Genomic DNA, 19,546 nt, shown 5'->3' with positions numbered 1-19,546 from the left:
TCAGCCTTCCTCCCCCTCCTCCTCCCCCTTCTCCTCTTCTCTCTTCTATAAAATGGGAGACGCTGGGCTTGCATGAGGCAGCCTCAGGGTTTGCCTCCTGCCTGGACCCTGCGGCCCCCTCTGCCCTTGCTCTCCCTGCCTTATTTCCCTGGCTTGGGGACTGTTTGAGTTTCCTGGAGCTGCCCTAACCAACCACCACCAATGGGGTGGCTCAAACAGAACAAAAACGTATCGACCCTAAGCTCTCCAAGCCAAAGTCTAAAATGGGAATGTGGGCAGGGCTATTGCCCTCAGCGGCTATGAGGTAAGACCCAGCTCCAGGCTTCTCCTCGGCATCTTCTTCCTGTATCTTCACATCATCTTCCCTCTCTGTGGGTCTTCGTCTGTGTCCAATGCCCCTTTTTGAAAGCATACCAGGCACATGGGATGAGGCCCGCCTACTCCAGCATGACCTCATCCCAACTAACCGCATCTGCAATGACCCTGCTTGCAAAGAAGGTCACATCTGCAATGACCCTGCTTGCAAAGAAGGTCACATTCCCAGAGGATTTGGAGTCCGGACTTCAACATAGGAATTCGGCGGATGGAGTTCAAGCCACAGCTGGGAGGAATCCTCTGGCCCTTCCTCTCCTGGCCCCGACTGAGCAGCACGGGGGCCTTGGCAGGCAGAGGCTGTGCTCCTCGTGCCGGCTGGCTTCCAAGGCCTGGGCAGGAGAAGATGGGCCAGCCCGTGTCATCACCCTGGCTGACTGGGGATGGGGGATCAATGAGAGGCACAGCGAGGAGGGTGTGGAGAAAGAGAATCTGGGATGTGGGGGGCAGTTCCGAGGGGGACAGGGGCAGCAGGGCTCCAACACCCACCTCAGCCCTTCCCTGCCCCAGGAGGCAGGTGCGTCACCAGGCTCCTCTGACGGCAGGTGTCCCCTGAGAGCTGTTGGGAGAGCAGCCTATGTATTTGCTGTGAGAGCACCCAGCCTGAGAGGCAGGCCCACCCCCAAGGCTGCCTACCCCCTGTACCTGGGCCTGTGGTTGGAGCTGCGGGCTGCTATGTCCAGGCCCCTGGTGGAGAGGTCAGCCGGCCGCTCAGCTCTGTCCAACCCGCTCCCGCCGGGCCCTCCATCCTGCCTGCATCTGCCTTGTCTCCTCTCCGGGCCATGTGCCCCGGAGGGGACACCCTGCTCCCAGATGCTTTATGGAGCAGTGGTGGGCACTCCCCTTCGGGCTGGGCCATGCCGGGCTCCAAGGGACCAATGGGGATCCTGGCCAGAGGCTCCAACCAGCACAGTGACTCCATGGACCAGCCCAGGGGCAGCGTGGGCACTGGTCTTGGGGCTCTGGGACCTCCCTCCTTGGACTACTGGTCTTGGGGCTCTGAGAACCTCCCTGACTTGCAGGGGGAAGCTAGGTGCCAGTGCCAGGTGGAGGTGGGTAGAGCCGTGGGCAGTACTGGACATGGGAGCCCTTTCTCTCACCTCCTGACACTCTCCCTGATGCCCTTCCTTGCTGTGTAGGTAGTATAGGCCCAGGCCTGGGGGCTGGAGGAGTGGCCTGTGGCTCCAGGGACTGCTAAGCTGAAGCACTGGACTAGAGCCCCTGGGGAGGTGGTAGCTCCCAGAAGCCCTGACCAGGAGTGGCCCAGGGACCTGGGGAGTAGGGCAGGCACCCAAGTCTGCCCCTGGAGGTGTCCCCAGAGGTCACTGGGCTGGCGGCCACCACAGGGCAGGGGATCTGGAGTCACAGGAAGACAAGGCCGAGGGAGAGGAGCCAGGGGACAGGTGCCAGTGGGTGCAGCAGAGCAGGGCCAGCTCCATGCCACCTGCCTATACCGGAGGAGTGAGGGACAGACAGGCATGTGGCCCATCCCTGGGCACACAAGAAGGCTTGGCCAGGCCAGCCTCACACCCCCTTCTTGCAGCGAGGGGTTGGCATACACCCAGGTTTTGTGGCCTGGCAGGGGCGCTGCCTGCAATGGCTCAGCCACAGGAAGAAGTGGCCCTGGAGTGTGCTCCAGGCCACAGGCCACAGGCCACAGCCAGCACCACCATGCCTCCCAGCAAGACCCCACAGACAGTGTCCAGGCATCCAGTGAGCAGGGCTGGGGATGGATGCAGTTGGCCTGGCAGTGCCTTGGGGAAATGCGGGTTCCACCAGAGCTCCTCTGGGGTCAGGGCCCAGCAGTCGGCAGCAGCCATGCCGCGCGGCCAGTGTGGCAGGTGTGGACAGGGTCCAGGCAGCCTGGGTGAGCAGGTGTGAGTGTGGACCTGGTGGGTGGGTGAGAGCAGAGCCAAGGCAGTGGTCCCAAGCACCCTAACCCCTGAAGGCCTAACCTCTCCCTCCTGCACCTGCGCTGGCGCCTGCAATTACCCTCGTGGTGTGCGTTGCAGGTGGCTGGCTGACTCTGGATGATTTTCTGGTCAAGAATGACTCGGGCAGAGGTGAGGGCTGGGGCTTGGGAGAAGGAGGCACTTGTGGAGGGTGGGGAACACCTGAGCCCTCACGACCTCCAGGACTAGGGGACAGAGGAGGAGGGATCTTGGGGACAGAGGAGGAGGGGCCTTGGGCCCTGTCCTTCCATGCCCCTGCCCACCTGGGATCTCGGGGCAGCCAAGGGGAGTGCTCTCCAGAAGGTCCATGGAAGGTTCCCGTGCCAGGCTGAGGCTGCCCCCAGGCCAGCCCCCGAGGCTGTGAGTCTCCATGCTCAGCATCTCTGGCAGGCCCCAGCCTTGGAAGGTGGGTGCCAGGATGGGCTTCAGAGAGGGGACCAGGTACTCCCAGGGTGACAGGGAACATTCTCTGAGCCCGGGTGGAGGAGCCAGACCAGGGGGTGAGGCCTGGCACTGCTCCCAGGCAGGACATCCCAGCTCTTCCAACATCATGAGGGCAGAGGGGCTTGCCAAGGAGAGCCTTGAAGACCCCTGGACCCAGCAGACACACGACGTGAAGCAGTGTCCCCAGGGGGCTGAGCAGACAAGGTGGGGTCGGGGCTGGAGACAGGGACACCAGCCCGCAAGGCATTAGTGGCTTGTGGGGATAGAAACCGCTGCTCTGTCCGGTCCGCGTTTCACTCCGAACTCCTTTCCCCAAAAAAAAGCTGTTCTGAAGGGCACAGGACGCCTCCGCGCCCGCCCTGCGTTCCTTCGCGGTGACTACCTGCTGGGGACGAGGGGAGGGTCCCGGCTGCCCAGCCGCCGCCCCTTGCCGGGAGTGCAAGCGCCAGGCCCGGGCCGCGCGGGGTTTACGGCACCTGCCTGCCCCGCCCCGCGTCGGGGCCCCCACCTGGGCACCGCCCTAGACGGGGGCGGGGCCTGTGAGGCTTGAAATGCGGGCGGAGCGGGCGCGCGGAGACACTGCGGACAGAGCGGCGAGCGGGCAGGTGCGGTGGTTGCGGCAGGTGCGGCGGGTGCGGATGCGGGCGCGGGGCCGGGCGGGGCGGCGGCCGCCGAGGGAAACCGGATCCCCGCTGGAGCCGCACGCCGAGGCCAGGGTGGGGGCGCGGCGGCCGGCGGGGGCTTGGGCTCTGGCCGGGCAGGTTTCCCGCCCTGGGCAATTTTGAGTCCGAAGTGGCGCCCCTGAGTCCCGGGCGCCCGTGAAGAGGAGGCGCCGGCCCCGATCCCTCATGGGAGAGGCGGCCATGGGCGGTGGTCTCGCAGGCCCATCGGTTTCCCCGGCAGCAAGGACCGCCCGGGGCACGCTCTGCAGGGTGGGGAACGCCCAGGCCAGGAGGCAACTAGGCCGACAAATTGAGAGGGGTGACTCCTGGCAACATTGCCGGGAGGGAGGCGTCACGGACCCGGGGAAGCTGCCTGCTGTTGGGTGAGCGGTCCCAGGGGTGGCCACTCCGGGTCGGGTAAGCGGTCACAGGGTCGCCTGGAGACCCGTGGGAGGCAGAGGCAGGAAGGGCCCTGTCCATCACTTGGGCCCAGGACTCTGCTTCCCTGCCCTCCGCCCCCGCTGCACTGTGCCAAGCTCGTTATCGGGGCCGTTGATCTCTGATCATGGTGCAGGGTGCAGGTGGGTGGGGTCTTCCCACTATGGCACACAGCCGGGCAGAAGCTAAGGCTGCTGCCTCCTGTGTGGGCCCAGGCAGCTACCAGGGTCTGTCCTGACCTGGCTCAGGCAGGCAGCTGCAGCCTCCCCGACCTTTGTCCCAGGCTGCGGTGGGGGCCTGCCGGGAAGTCTGGTGACAGACAGTGACCTCGCCCAAGAGATGCAGACCCACCCTCCTCAGGAATGGCCCTCCACCACTTGGGGCCTGGGGGCCACCTGAGGTGGGGAATCCGCAGGACGGGCCCTTTGTGCCTCAGGCTCCTGGGAAATCTGCTTGGCCTCCTCCCCACCCCATCACCCTAACCCTGACCCCGTGCTCACCTGGGCGGCAGCAACCTCCTCCAGATGCCCCCACACTCGAAGCTGCGCCCCCTGCCCCCCCTCGCTCCGGACCCTCTGTCCAGCTGCCCTCCCCAGGCCCACATGGAGTCAAGACACCCACTCCCAGGCCTTCCTCCTGCCAAGCCTGGGAAGGGGCAGGGCCCAGAGGGGCTCATACCAGGCCCAAGGTCAGGAAGAGACAGGGAGTGGTGCAGCCAGCCACAGGCCGAATCTCATGCATGGTGCAGGGCGGGCATGCACTGGCAGGCACACTCACACACGCAGGGCACGCCTGCCCCCGACTCCCTGCTCCCAAGCGCCGTGTCTCCAGCCTTCCTCCCTGAATCTCCTCTTTGGGGAACTTGAGCCACTCGCCTGAGCTTATGAGGCCCGCTTAGCACGCGGCCTGTCTGGGCTGGCGGCCTGTGCCCAGGTCAGGGGCCCGCTCAAGGTGCTGTCCCTGCCCCCGCTGTCCCTGCCCCGCCCTGGCCCGCACTGCCCCTCTCCCTTGCTGGGAAATCAGGTGCTCCTCTCATTTCCCCACCGCCATCCCTGGCCGGATGTCAGGGGACAGGGCAGGCCCCTGACCCCCCGGAAGCCTCTCGTCTGGCCTGGATGCCATAGTGAGTGGCTCCCTTGTGCTCACAGATCCTGGGGGGTCCTGGAACGAGGCATGCTGGAGAGGGCCCAGCCCTAGGGGAGGCAGGTGCCAGTAGAGGTGGGCACAAAAGCGCCCAGGCTGGGTTCCCAGAAGCAGAATCTGCCTGAGGCAGAGGTAACTGGGAGTGGTCTCAGGATGGCCTCAGGAAGGGAAGGGAGGAGGAAGCAGGGTGGACGAAGGAGAAGCTGGCCTGTCCTGCCGCCTCACGTACCCCCCAGAAGCAGATCTGGACAGCCCCGTAGCCACCCCAGTCAGGCTGTGCCCTTGAGCCTGGCCTCTTCCTGGGGAAGTGCAGAAAGAAGTTTTGCAGGGTGGACCTGGCCCCTGGGGCCGCCTCCCTGTCCTCCAGACTGGATGTCCTCAACCTGGGCGTGCCTGCTGGCTCAGGGCCTGTCAGGTGTGACCAGGTCCTCCTCCCTGAGGGTCCCCTCCAGGGCTGGGGGTGACGTTCTATTTACCATGAGAACCAGGTCCCTGCACCCTGCCTGCCCCTGTGGCGCTGCCTCCTGGTGCTCAGGCCTGTCCCCTGCCAGATGGGAGCCTCCTCCTGGCTGCTTGCTCCTGGGACATGATGGGCTGGAGTGGCCTGGGAGCAGCATAGCCTTTGGCTTGGTGGCACTAGCTGTGTCCCCTGGCAGAAGTGTTCCTCCTCCAGGGACCAGTACATCTAAGCCCACCCACCCCATAGCTGTGGGGTCAAGGAGCCCAAGCTCCATCATGGGTCAGTGGGGGGTGGTGGGTGGGCCACTGTGGCTGCCAGGCCTTGGTTCCTGGACCCCTGGGGCCCACCTCCTGGGACACACGCACATGGGAAGCCATGTTTTGGAGTGGTACAGCAGACTTCCTGGGAAATGGTGCCCTAGCCTGCAAGGCGTCACTGGGGAGCTAGCACTCCGGCTGTGCCTTCAGGAAGTTATTCCTACATCCCGTCAGGCCAGCAGCTTTTGGCTGGGGCAGACTGTGATGTGACCAGCGGGCCCATGGCCAATTGCACCATGAGGACAAGCGCCCAGGCATCCCTGTGGCGCACCGGCCAGCTGGCCAGACATCTGCAGCCTCTTGCGAGCTTCCTCCAATGCTGGTCGTTTAGCAGCAGCCCCACTCCATGGTCCTCTGCATCCTCCACGTCTTCTCAGCCACCTGACACTGCGTCCTGAGCACGGCCCCTCAGGACAGCTGAGCTGCAATGCTGCTTCCTGGAACCCTGGCTCTCTGCACTCGGCCAGTGAGGTGATGGTGAGCCCTCCTGGTCCCAGCTCCGTGTCTGAGGCTCTGAGCAGCCCGTCAGCAGCAGGATGCCTGGAGGAGGCCCAGGACCAGTATCTGTGGAAGGGAAGGGAGGGGGCCAGGGTTTTGCCAAGGTGGGTAGGTGGGCTGCAGTCTTAACAGGTGGCCCTGAGGGGCATCTACAAGCCTCGATAGCCCTCAGAGTTGCCCCTGGAGGATGCCCTTCGTGAGACCAGATGTGGGGAGAGGGGATGGGGAGGACCCAGTGCCTTCCAGGGTTAGGCTCTGCATGTTCCAGAGCACGAGCAGCATGGGGTGCCTGTAAGACCTTCAGGAGGCAGCTGGCCACACAGTTTTGGGACCCAGGACAGGCTGGGCTCCTGCTGCAGATTTGGGGAGCTGAGGGTAGGTGGGAGGAGGTCTCAGAGTTAATGGGTGAACGAAGATGGAGCAGAAACCTGTCACCGGAGAGGGGAGCCCTCGTAGCCCATGTGGTGGAGGTGGGTGGGGGCCAGCTCCAAAATGCATTTGTTGAGCTTGGCAGCCGGGGGTGGTGGCTGCCTCAAGAGCGGTGGAGTGGGGGTGGGAGCCAAACGTGGGGTCCGACCCTTCTCCTGAGACCCTGTGTAGAGGTAGGGAAGGGTTGTCACGAACAGGCTGCTGAGCAGAGGGAGGTTCCAGCTGGAATGAGGAGGAGAACCAAGAGAGGGACTGGGGCCCATAGTGCTGAGAAAACGGGGAGCAGACCCTGCTCCTGGGTGGGTGGGCACAGGGGTGCAGAACACTGACCAGGGGCCTAAAGACCAGGAAATTGCTCTCACAGCTCTAGAGGCCAGAAGCCGGAAGGCGAGGAGTGGGCAGGGCCGCGCTTCCTCCGGAGCTCGACGGGGAGGATCCTTCCTGCCTCTTCCAGCTTCTGGGGCCCCAGGCGTCCTGCAAATTCCTTGGCTTGTAGATCCAATCTCTGCCTCTGTCGTCACACGGCCGCCCTCTCCCTGTGTGTCTTATAAGGACACTAGCTATGTTGGATAAGAGCCAATCCTAGCCCGGTATGATCTCATTTTAACCGGGTGACATCTGCAAAGATCCTATTTCCAAATAAGGTCACATTCACAGGGACTGTAGATTAGGACTTAGACATACCTTTTTAGGCGACATAATTCAACCTGGTGCAGAAGGGACAGGCCTGGGTGGAGGCGGTTGACGTGCAGAAGTGGTGGGGATGCAGGTGAGGCACCTGCTACCCTGCTCAGAGCCAGTTGCACAGCGGTGTGTGGAAGGGGTCGGCGCAGGGCATGCTGGGGCTGCAGCCAGAGGTCCAGGGCCCATGGGGGAGAAACAGCCTTGCCTGGCCTGCACCTGGCTCCTGGCAGGACTGCCACACGTCTGCCGAGTCTGCGGCCCCTGGGGCAGGGTGTGGGCTCGGGGGCAATAGCTCAGAGGCTGTGGTGCTCGCGGATGTGAGATTCAGGACAGGCAGAGGAGGATGCAGGGCCAGGCTGAGGCAGGAGACTGGGGCTTCAGAGGGCTGGGGTCTCGCTGGAGCCTGGTGGATGGCTGTGGAGGGAGGGCGGGGCCTCAGGAGCCCGCAGGAGGTGGCAGAGGCTTCTCTGGAGTGACAGGTCCAGGTGGGGTGGGAGCTTTCAAGAGGTCACTGGAGCTGGGGTGGGGCAGGGCATGGGGCAGAGCCTTTGGAGAACAAAAGAGATGCTGGTGCCCAGGCTGAGGGGTGGGCCCTGTGGGTGGAGCCACAGCCCTCTTGGAGCAGGGCTGGGCCCCTCAGGCAGGGCTGAGGATGGGACCAGGGTGCCCAGGAAGGACTCAAGGGCACAGGGCCCTGGGGTGGCGGGAGGGCGTTGGCTTGGGGTGGAGGTCGAAGGACAGCCTTCAGGAGGGACAGCCCTGGAGTCCCGAGAGGCCTCCCGGCGCCGCCTGGGCCCCTGCACTCACATGGTCCCTCTGAGCTTGCACTTCCCTTGGCACTCCCGCCGCGGAGTGCTCCCCGGGCAGACTCAACTCCTCAGGGACACTCTGGCTGCACGTCTGTGGGTGGAGCCCAGCCCGGGACAGCATGGGATTGGCCCCATGAACACATCTTCCCTCGTGCCCACCAGGCCATGCAGGGTCCCTGATTGAGCCTTTTTGTCCCCTGCAGGACAGAGGTGGACCTCAGCAGGCTCTGCATAATCAGCTGTGTGCGATGAGCGGCCACACCTTGCCTCCTCTTCCCGTCCCAGGCACCAACAGCATGGAGCAGGCCAGTGTCCCCAAAGCCATGGCAGCCACGCCGGGAGCCAGCACGCCCCCCAGGCCCCAGGCCAGGAGCATTGCTGGGGTGTATGTGGAGGCCTCGGGCAAGGCCCAGAGTGTCTACACTGCCATGGAGGAGGGCCTCCTACCTGCTGGGCTCGGGCTGGCTCTGCTAGAGGCCCAGGCAGCCACTGGGGGCCTGGTGGACCCTGCCCAGGGCCAGCTGCTCCCTGTGTCCAAGGCCCTGCAGCAGGGCCTGGTGGGGCTGGAGCTGAAGGAGAAGCTGCTGGCCGCTGAGCGTGCCACTACGGGCTACCCTGACCCCTACGGGGGTGAGAAGCTGGCCCTCTTTCAGGCCATCGGGAAGGAGGTTGTGGACAGGGCCCTGGGGCAGAGCTGGCTGGAGGTCCAGCTGGCCACTGGGGGCCTGGTGGACCCCGCCCAGGGAGTGCTCGTGGCCCCTGAACCAGCCTGCCACCAGGGCCTCCTGGACCGGGAGACATGGCACAAGCTGTCAGAGCTTCAGCCTGGCACAGGTGTCCTGCGCTTCCTCGACCCCAACACACTGGAGCGGCTGACGTACCACCAGCTGCTGGAAAGGTGTGTGCGGGCCCCCGGCTCGGGGCTAGCCCTGCTGCCCCTCAAGATCACCTTCCGCTCCGTGGGCGGGGCGGTGAGTGCAGCCGAGCTGCTGGAGGTGGGCATCCTGGACGAGGAGGCCGTGCAGGGTCTGCGGGAGGGCAGGCTGGCCGCAGTGGACGTGAGTGCACGTGCCGAGGTGCGGCGCTACCTGGAGGGTACCGGCAGCGTGGCCGGGGTTGTCCTGCTGCCCGAAGGCCACAAGAAGAGCTTTTTCCAGGCTGCCACCGAGCACCTGCTCCCAATGGGCACCGCACTGCCACTCCTGGAGGCCCAGGCTGCCACCCACACCCTAGTGGACCCCGTCACGGGCCAGCGGCTGTGGGTGGACGAGGCAGTCAGGACGGGCCTGGTCAGCCCAGAGCTCCGCGAGCAGCTCCTGGTGGCCGAGCAGGCCGTGACGGGGCACCACGACCCCTTCAGTGGCTCCCAAATCCCCCTCTTCCAGGCCATGAAGAAGGGGCTAGTGGACAGGCCACTGGCACTGCGGCTCCTGGATGCCCAGCTGGCCACAGGCGGGCTAGTCTGTCCGGCACGCAGGCTCCGGCTGCCCCTGGAGGCCGCCCTGCGCTGCGGCTGCCTGGATGAAGACACTCAGCAGCAGCTCTCGCAGACTGGCGGCTTCTCAGACGGCACGCACGGCGGCCTGCGCTATGAACAGCTGCTGGCCCTCTGTGTCACCGACCCAGAGACCGGGCTCGCCTTCCTGCTACTCTCAGGGGGACCCCGAGGAGGGGAGCCCCAGGGACCCCCATTCATCAACTACAGCACTCGGCAGGCCCTGAGTGCAGCCACAGCCACCGTCTCCGTGGGGAAGTTCCGGGGCCGGCCCGTGTCCCTCTGGGAGCTGCTCTTCTCTGAGGCCATCTCCTCAGAGCAGAGAGCAATGCTAGCCCAGCAGTACCAGGAAGGGACCCTCTCCATGGAGAAGCTGGCCGCTGAGGTGAGCGCCACCCTGGAGCAGGCTGCAGCCACCGCCAGGGTCACCTTTTCTGGGCTGAGGAACACTGTGACACCAGGAGAGCTGCTGAAAGCCGAGATCATCGACCAAGACCTGTATGAGCGGCTGGAGCACGGACAGGCCACAGCCCAGGATGTGGGCAGCCTGGCCTCGGTGCAGAGGTACCTGCAGGGTACGGGCTGCATTGCTGGCCTGCTGCTCCCCGGCTCCCAGGAACGCCTGAGCATCTACGACGCCCGATGCAAGGGGCTCCTCCGGCCCGGCACTGCCCTCATCCTTCTGGAGGCACAAGCTGCCACCGGCTTCATCATCGACCCGAAAGCAAACAAGGGGCACTCTGTTGAGGAGGCACTGAGGGCTGCTGTCATTGGGCCCGATGTGTTCGCGAAGCTGCTGTCGGCTGAGCGTGCCGTCACCGGCTACACTGACCCCTACACCGGGCAGCAGATCTCCCTCTTCCAGGCCATGCAGAAGGGCCTCATCGTCCGGGAGCACGGCATCCGCCTGCTGGAGGCCCAGATCGCCACGGGCGGCATCATTGACCCCGTGCAAAGCCACCGCGTGCCCGTGGACGTGGCCTACCAGCGCGGCTACTTCGATCAGATGCTGAACTTGATCCTTTTGGATCCTTCTGACGATACCAAGGGCTTCTTTGACCCCAACACGCACGAGAACCTCACGTACCTGCAGCTTCTGGAGCGCTGCGTGCGTGACCCTGAGACGGGCCTGTACCTCCTGCCACTCAGCAGCACGCAGTCCCCGCTGGTGGACAGTGCCACCCGGCAGGCCTTCCAGAACTTGCTGCTCTCCGTGAAGTATGGACGGTTTCAGGGGCAGAGGGTCTCCGCATGGGAGCTGATCAACTCTGAGTACTTCAGCGAGGGCCGCAGGAGGCAGCTGCTGCGTCGCTACCGGCGGCACGAGGTCACGCTGGGGCAGGTGGCAAAGCTGCTGGAGGCGGAGACAGAGAGACAGGCGGACATCATGCTGCCCGCACTGCGGAGCCGGGTCACCGTCCACCAGCTCCTGGAGGCCGGTATCATTGACCAGCAGCTGTTGGACCAAGTGCTGGCCGGGACAGTCAGCCCAGAGGCCCTCCTACTCATGGACGGCGTCCGCAGGTACCTGTGCGGCCTGGGAGCTGTGAGCGGTGTGCGGCTGCTGCCCTCTGGCCAGCGGCTCAGCCTCTACCAGGCCATGAGGCAGAAGCTGCTGGGGCCCAGGGTGACCCTGGCCCTGCTGGAGGCCCAGGCAGCCACCGGAACCATCATGGACCCTCACAGCCCGGAGAGCCTCTCGGTGGATGAGGCCGTGCGCAGGGGTGTGGTGGGGCCGGAGCTGTATGGCAGGCTGAAGTGGGCTGAGGGTGCCATCACTGGCTTCAGAGACCCCTTCTCTGGGAAGCAGGTGTCTCTGTTCCAGGCCATGAAGAAAGGTCTCATCCCTTGGGAGCAAGCTGCCCGCCTCCTGGAGGCTCAAGTGGCCACAGGAGGGGTCATTGACCCCACCAGCCACCACCACCTCCCCATGCCAGTGGCCATTCAGCGTGGCTATGTTGACCAGGAGATGGAGACAGCCTTGTCCAGCTCCTCCAAGACCTTCCCCACACCAGACGGCCAGGGGCACACCAGCTATGCCCAGCTCCTGGAGCAGTGCCCCAGGGATGAGGCTTCTGGCCTTCACCTCCTGCCCCTGCCAGAAAGTGCTCCTGCCCTCCCCACCGAGGAGCAGGTCCAGAAGAGCCTGCAGGCCGTGCCGGGGGCCGAGGACGGCACATCCCTCTGGGACCTGCTCAGCTCCTGCCACTTCACCGAGGAGCAACGGAGGGGCCTGCTGGAGGACGTGCAGGAGGGGAGGACCACTGTGCCACAGCTGCTAGCCTCTGTGCAGAGGTGGGTACAGGAGACCAAGCTCCTGGCCCAGGCCCACGTCATGGTGCCCGGCCCACGGGGTGAGGTACCTGCTGTCTGGCTGCTGGATGCTGGCATCATCACCCAGGAGACCCTTGAGGCCCTGGCTCAGGGCAGGCAGTCGCCCGCCCAGGTCGCTGAGCAGCCGGCAGTGAAGGCCTGCCTGTGGGGCACAGGCTGCGTGGCTGGTGTGCTGCTACAGCCCTCTGGGGCCAAGGCCAGCATCGCCCAGGCCATGAGGGATGGCCTCCTGCCCACAGGCCTGGGCCGGAGGCTGCTGGAAGCCCAGGTGGCATCTGGCTTCCTTGTTGACCCCCTGAACAACCAGAGACTGTCAGTGGAGGATGCGGTTAAGGTCGGCCTGGTGGGCAGGGAGCTGAGTGAGCAGCTCGGGCAGGCCAAGAGGGCGGTGGCCGGGTACCCAGATCCCTACTCCGGGGGCTCCCTCTCTCTGTGGCAGGCCATGGAGAAGGGGCTCGTGCCACAGAACGAGGGCTTGCCCCTCCTGCAGGTGCAGCTGGCCACAGGGGGTGTGGTGGACCCTGTCCACGGGTTGCACCTGCCCCAGACAGCAGCCTGCAGACTGGGCCTTCTGGACGCACAGACGAGCCAGGTGCTGACTGCAGTTGACAAAGACAACAAGTTCTTCTTTGACCCCAGTGCGCGGGACCAGGTGACCTACCAGCAGCTCAGGGAACGCTGCGTGTGCGACGCCGAGACCGGCTTGTTGCTGCTGCCACTGCCCTCAGACACAGCGCTTGAGGTGGACGACCACACCGCAGTGGCTCTGAGGGCCATGAAGGTGCCCGTCAGCACGGGGAGGTTTAAGGGGTGTAGCGTGTCGCTCTGGGACCTGCTGCTCTCTGAGTACGTTGGCGCTGACAAGCGGAGGGAGCTGGTGGCACTCTGTCGGTCTGGGAGGGCTGCGGCCCTGCGGCAGGTGGTCAACGCAGTCACCGCCCTGGTCGAGGCTGCAGAGAGTCAGCCCCTGCAGGCCACCTTCAGAGGGCTCCGGAAGCAGGTGTCAGCCAGGGACCTGTTTAGGGCGCAGCTGATCAGCAGGAAGACGCTGGACGAGCTGAGCCAGGGGACAACGACTGTGAAGGAGGTGGCGGAGATGGACAGCGTGAGGCGGTCCCTGGAAGGAGGCAATTTCATTGCCGGGGTCCTTATCCAGGGCACCCAGGAGAGGATGAGCATCCCAGAAGCCCTGAGGAGGCACATCCTGCGGCCTGGCACAGCCCTGGTGCTGCTGGAGGCACAGGCAGCTACCGGCTTCATCATCGACCCCGTGGAGAACCGGAAGCTGACCGTGGAGGAGGCATTCAAAGCAGGAATGTTCAGCAAAGAAACCTACGTGAAGCTGCTGTCGGCCGAGCGCGCCGTCACCGGCTACACCGACCCCTACACCGGGCAGCAGATCTCTCTCTTCCAGGCCATGCAGAAGGGCCTCATCGTCCGGGAGCACGGCATCCGCCTGCTGGAGGCCCAGATCGCCACGGGCGGCATCATCGACCCCGTGCACAGCCACCGCGTGCCCGTGGACGTGGCCTACCGGCGCGGCTACTTCGACGAGGAGATGAACCGCGTCCTGGCGGACCCCAGCGACGACACCAAGGGCTTCTTCGACCCCAACACACATGAGAACCTCACGTACCTGCAGCTGCTGGAGCGCTGTGTGGAGGACCCCGAGACGGGCCTGTACCTGCTACAAATCGTAAAGAAAGGAGAAACCTACGTGTACATCAATGAGGCCACGAGACACGTGTTGCAGTCCAGAACTGCAAAAATGCGCGTGGGGAGGTTTGCTGACCGGGTGGTCTCTTTCTGGGACCTGCTGTCCTCTCCATACTTCACAGAGGACAGGAAGCGGGAGCTCATCCAGGAGTATGGAGTCCAGAGTGGGGGCCTGGAGAAATTGCTGGAAATCATCACCACGACAATTGAAGAAACAGAGACACAAAACCAAGGCATCAAGGTGGCGGCCATCAGAGGGGAGGTGACAGCTGCAGAGCTGTTCAACTCTGGGGTCATCGATCAGAAGACCCTGCACACACTTCGTGCGGGGAGGACTGGGGGGCAGGCACTCAGCACGCTGGAGTGTGTGAAGCCCTACCTGGAAGGCAGTGGCTGCATTGCGGGGGTCACGGTGCCCTCCACCATGGAGGTCATGAGCCTCCATGAGGCCAGCAGGAAGGAGCTCATCCCTGCAGCATTTGCGACTTGGCTGCTGGAGGCCCAGGCTGCCACTGGGTTCCTCCTGGACCCCTGCACCCGCCAGAGGCTCTCCGTGGATGAGGCTGCAGATGTGGGCCTGGTGAGCGAGGAGCTGCGGGAGAGGCTCCTGAAGGCTGAAAGGGCTGCCACGGGCTACAGGGATCCGGCCACGGGAGACACGATCCCGCTGTTCCAGGCCATGCAGAAGCAGCTCGTCGAGAAGGCGGAGGCACTGAGGCTGCTGGAGGTGCAGGTGGCCACGGGGGGTGTCATCGACCCATGGCACCACCACCGGCTCCCACTGGAAACAGCCTATAGACGTGGCTGTCTGCACAAGGACATCTATGCGCTCATTTCTGACCAGAAGCACATGAGGAAACGATTTGTGGACCCGAACACGCAAGAGAAGGTCTCGTACCGAGAGCTACAGGAGAGGTGCCATCCGCAAAAGGACACTGGCTGGCTGCTCTTCCCAGTGAACAAGGATGCGCGGGACTCCGAGTACATCGATGACGAGACGAGAAGGGCCCTGGAGGCAGAGCAAGTGGAAATAACAGTGGGAAGGTTCAGAGGCCAGAAGCCAACACTGTGGGCACTGCTGAATTCCGAATACGTGACAGAGGAGAAGAAGCTCCAGCTGGTGAGGATGTACAGAACGGACACAAGACGGGCACTGCAGAAGGTAGCGCAGCTCATCTTAGAGATGATTGAGAAGCAGGAAAACAGCAACAAACACTTGTGGTTCCAAGGAATTAGACGACAGATCACGGCCTCTGAACTCCTCAGCTCAGCCATAATCACGGAGCAAATGCTCCAGGACCTGGAAACGGGACGCAGCACGATGCAAGAGCTCAGGGAGGACGACCGCGTAAAGCGCTACCTGGAGGGCACCAGCTGCATCGCGGGCGTCCTGGTGCCCGCCAAGGACGAGCCCGGCCGCCAGGAGAAGATGAGCATCTACCAGGCCATGTGGAAGGGCGTGCTGCGGCCCGGCACGGCCCTGGTGCTGCTGGAGGCGCAGGCGGCCACCGGCTTCGTCATCGACCCCGTGCGCAACCTGAGGCTGTCCGTGGAGGAGGCCGTGGCTGCGGGCGTGGTGGGCGGCGAGATCCAGGAGAAGCTGCTGTCGGCCGAGCGCGCCGTCACCGGCTACACCGACCCCTACACCGGGCAGCAGATCTCCCTCTTCCAGGCCATGCAGAAGGACCTCATCGTCCGGGAGCACGGCATCCGCCTGCTGGAGGCCCAGATCGCCACGGGCGGCGTCATCGACCCCGTGCACAGCCACCGCGTGCCCGTGGACATGGCCTACCGGCGCGGCTACTTCGACGAGGAGATGAACCGCGTCCTGGCGGACCCCAGCGACGACACCAAGGGCTTCTTCGACCCCAACACGCACGAGAACCTCACGTACGTGCAGCTGCTGCGCCGCTGCGTGCGCGACCCGGACACCGGGCTCTACATGCTGCAGCTGGCAGGCCGGGGCTCCGCCGTGCACCAGCTGAACGAGGAGCTGCGCTGTGCCCTGCGCGACGCCCGCGTGACAACAGGCTCGGGCGCCCTCCAGGGCCAAAGCGTCTCCGTCTGGGAGCTCCTTTTCTACCGCGAGGTGTCCGAGGACCGGCGCCAGGACCTGCTGAGCAGATACCGGGCGGGCACGCTGACCGTGGAGGAGCTGGGCGCCACCCTCACCTCGCTGCTGGCCCAGGCCCAGGCCCAGGCCGAGGCCGGGAGCCCGCGCCCAGACCCCCGGGAGGCCCTGCGTGCGGCCACCATGGAGGTCAAGGTGGGCCGCCTCCGGGGGCGCTCGGTGCCCGTGTGGGACGTGCTGGCGTCCGGCTACGTGAGCGGGGCCGCCCGGGAGGAGCTGCTGGCCGAGTTTGGCTCAGGGACTCTGGCCTTGCCCGCACTGACCCGCCGGCTGACCGCCATCATCGAGGTGGCCGAGGAGGCCCCCGGGGCCCGGCCGCAGCTCCAGGACGCCTCGCGCGCCCCGCGGGAGCCAGGGCCAGCCGGGCGAGGGGACGGCGACTCGGGGCGCTCCCCGGGCGAGGGCGAGGCCGAGGAGGCCGCTGCCGCTGCCGCCGCCCACCGCCAGGAGCAGACCCTGCGTGGTGCCGCCATGGAGGTGCAGCGCGGGCAGTTCCAGGGGCGGCCGGTCTCCGTGTGGGACGTCCTCTTCTCCTCGTACCTGAGCGAGGCCCGCCGAGACGAGCTCCTGGCCCAGCACGCGGCCGGCGCCCTGGGCCTGCCCGACCTCGTCGCCGTCCTCAGCCGGGTCATCGAGGAGACCGAGGAGCGGCTCAGCAAGGTGTCCTTCCGCGGCCTGAGGCGCCAGGTGTCCGCCTCCGAGCTGCACATGTCCGGCATCCTGGGCCCCGAGACCCTGCGGGACCTGGCCCAGGGCACTAAGACGCTGCAGGAGGTGACGGAGATGGACTCAGTCAAGCGCTACCTGGAGGGCACCAGCTGCATCGCGGGCGTCCTGGTGCCCGCCAAGGACGAGCCCGGCCGCCAGGAGAAGATGAGCATCTACCAGGCCATGTGGAAGGGTGTGCTGCGGCCCGGCACGGCCCTGGTGCTGCTGGAGGCGCAGGCGGCCACCGGCTTCGTCATCGACCCCGTGCGCAACCTGAGGCTGTCCGTGGAGGAGGCCGTGGCCGCGGGCGTGGTGGGCGGCGAGATCCAGGAGAAGCTGCTGTCGGCCGAGCGCGCCGTCACCGGCTACACCGACCCCTACACCGGGCAGCAGATCTCCCTCTTCCAGGCCATGCAGAAGGACCTCATCGTCCGGGAGCACGGCATCCGCCTGCTGGAGGCCCAGATCGCCACGGGCGGCGTCATCGACCCCGTGCACAGCCACCGCGTGCCCGTGGACGTGGCCTACCGGCGCGGCTACTTCGACGAGGAGATGAACCGCGTCCTGGCGGACCCCAGCGACGACACCAAGGGCTTCTTCGACCCCAACACGCACGAGAACCTCACGTACGTGCAGCTGCTGCGCCGCTGCGTGCGCGACCCGGACACCGGGCTCTACATGCTGCAGCTGGCAGGCCGGGGCTCCGCCGTGCACCAGCTGAACGAGGAGCTGCGCTGTGCCCTGCGCGACGCCCGCGTGACGCCAGGCTCGGGCGCCCTCCAGGGCCAAAGCGTCTCCGTCTGGGAGCTCCTTTTCTACCGCGAGGTGTCCGAGGACCGGCGCCAGGACCTGCTGAGCAGATACCGGGCGGGCACGCTGACCGTGGAGGAGCTGGGCGCCACCCTCACCTCGCTGCTGGCCCAGGCCCAGGCCCAGGCCGAGGCCGGGAGCCCGCGCCCAGACCCCCGGGAGGCCCTGCGTGCGGCCACCATGGAGGTCAAGGTGGGCCGCCTCCGGGGGTGCTCGGTGCCCGTGTGGGACGTGCTGGCGTCCGGCTACGTGAGCGGGGCCGCCCGGGAGGAGCTGCTGGCCGAGTTTGGCTCAGGGACTCTGGCCTTGCCCGCACTGACCCGCCGGCTGACCGCCATCATCGAGGTGGCCGAGGAGGCCCCCGGGGCCCGGCCGCAGCTCCAGGACGCCTCGCGCGCCCCGCGGGAGCCAGGGCCAGCCGGGCGAGGGGACGGCGACTCGGGGCGCTCCCCGGGCGAGGGCGAGGCCGAGGAGGCCGCTGCCGCTGCCGCCGCCCACCGCCAGGAGCAGACCCTGCGTGGTGCCGCCATGGAGGTGCAGCGCGGGCAGTTCCAGGGGCGGCCGGTCTCCGTGTGGGACGTCCTCTTCTCCTCGTACCTGAGCGAGGCCCGCCGAGACGAGCTCCTGGCCCAGCACGCGGCCGGCGCCCTGGGCCTGCCCGACCTCGTCGCCGTCCTCAGCCGGGTCATCGAGGAGACCGAGGAGCGGCTCAGCAAGGTGTCCTTCCGCGGCCTGAGGCGCCAGGTGTCCGCCTCCGAGCTGCACACGTCCGGCATCCTGGGCCCCGAGACCCTGCGGGACCTGGCCCAGGGCACTAAGACGCTGCAGGAGGTGACGGAGATGGACTCAGTCAAGCGCTACCTGGAGGGCACCAGCTGCATCGCGGGCGTCCTGGTGCCCGCCAAGGACGAGCCCGGCCGCCAGGAGAAGATGAGCATCTACCAGGCCATGTGGAAGGGCGTGCTGCGGCCCGGCACGGCCCTGGTGCTGCTGGAGGCGCAGGCGGCCACCGGCTTCGTCATCGACCCCGTGCGCAACCTGAGGCTGTCCGTGGAGGAGGCCGTGGCCGCGGGCGTGGTGGGCGGCGAGATCCAGGAGAAGCTGCTGTCGGCCGAGCGCGCCGTCACCGGCTACACCGACCCCTACACCGGGCAGCAGATCTCCCTCTTCCAGGCCATGCAGAAGGACCTCATCGTCCGGGAGCACGGCATCCGCCTGCTGGAGGCCCAGATCGCCACGGGCGGCGTCATCGACCCCGTGCACAGCCACCGCGTGCCCGTGGACGTGGCCTACCGGCGCGGCTACTTCGACGAGGAGATGAACCGCGTCCTGGCGGACCCCAGCGACGACACCAAGGGCTTCTTCGACCCCAACACGCACGAGAACCTCACGTACCTGCAGCTGATGCAGAGGGCCACCCTCGACCCTGAGACGGGGCTCCTATTTCTTTCTCTCTCTCTACAGTGACTGGGCTTCCTCTGTGCAGTTTTCTGCAACTCTGGAGAAGTTGAGGTATACTTGTGTGTCTGTATTTTTTTTCCTCATTTTTTTGTTGTTTTACCCATTCGTTATCTGTGCAAAATGTTTTAAGTTGTCATGTGACAGTAAGTTTTTCTTTGTCCATCAAGGTGTTTCATAATTTTTTTTGGTGTCTTTTCTGGGTCCTCTAGGTTTCATATGGTTTTACTTTTCACTCCGTTTTCGTTTTCAGAACATTTTTCTGTCCGTTTTGGATTCACTGCTTCTATTTTACGAAACGTCACTCTTTAGACTCTCAGTCCATCATGCCATCAGGTACTGTTGTTGCAGTGTAATTTTTATTACACGCAGTTATTTCCCTAATGATGTGCTATTCATGTTCATCGTCAAAGTCATTTTCCATCAGCTAATGTCTACTATTTATTGCTCTGGCTCAGTTTCGGTCCTCCTCTCCGGCCTTTCCCTCGCTGCTGCGCGGGCCAAAAGCACAGGCTTTGTTCTCTCCATCGGCTGCTGGTCCACCTTAGAAGTGTGACCTCGCCAGCACTGACTGAGCGAGTCTGTTGTGGAGAAGTACCTTTGGTAGTAATTTACTAGGAAAAATTCTGAACAAATAAAATAGGAAGGAAACTCTTGTTTTCGATTTCAGGTTTTTGAAGGTTCAA

General features: G+C 65.0%; 1 protein-coding gene across 4 annotated transcripts; it reads left to right on the top strand.

Annotated features, from left to right (window-relative positions):
- The first annotated feature begins 3,343 nt into the window (after window positions 1-3,343).
- Window positions 3,344-19,516, top strand: EPPK1 (epiplakin 1). Of its 4 annotated transcripts, none has more exons than XM_063643710.1 (3): window positions 3,357-3,373; window positions 5,963-6,259; window positions 8,412-19,516. In XM_063643710.1, exon 3 carries the CDS (start codon window positions 8,457-8,459, stop codon window positions 18,867-18,869), a length of 10,413 nt encoding a protein of 3,470 aa, XP_063499780.1. In that variant the 5' UTR covers window positions 3,357-3,373; window positions 5,963-6,259; window positions 8,412-8,456; the 3' UTR covers window positions 18,870-19,516. The 4 variants fall into 4 exon arrangements, with proteins under 4 accessions (XP_055143556.1, XP_063499780.1, XP_063499779.1 ...); XM_063643709.1 differs by having other exon boundaries at window positions 5,963-6,265; XM_055287581.2 differs by lacking the exon at window positions 5,963-6,259 and having other exon boundaries at window positions 3,344-3,373.
- Window positions 19,517-19,546: the final 30 nt, after the last annotated feature.

This window comes from Symphalangus syndactylus, chromosome 7, assembly GCF_028878055.3.
Source record: "Symphalangus syndactylus isolate Jambi chromosome 7, NHGRI_mSymSyn1-v2.1_pri, whole genome shotgun sequence".
NCBI lineage: Eukaryota > Metazoa > Chordata > Mammalia > Primates > Hylobatidae > Symphalangus > Symphalangus syndactylus.
Note: the sequence above shows the minus strand (reverse complement) of the source record. Positions and strands in the feature narration are given on the sequence as shown.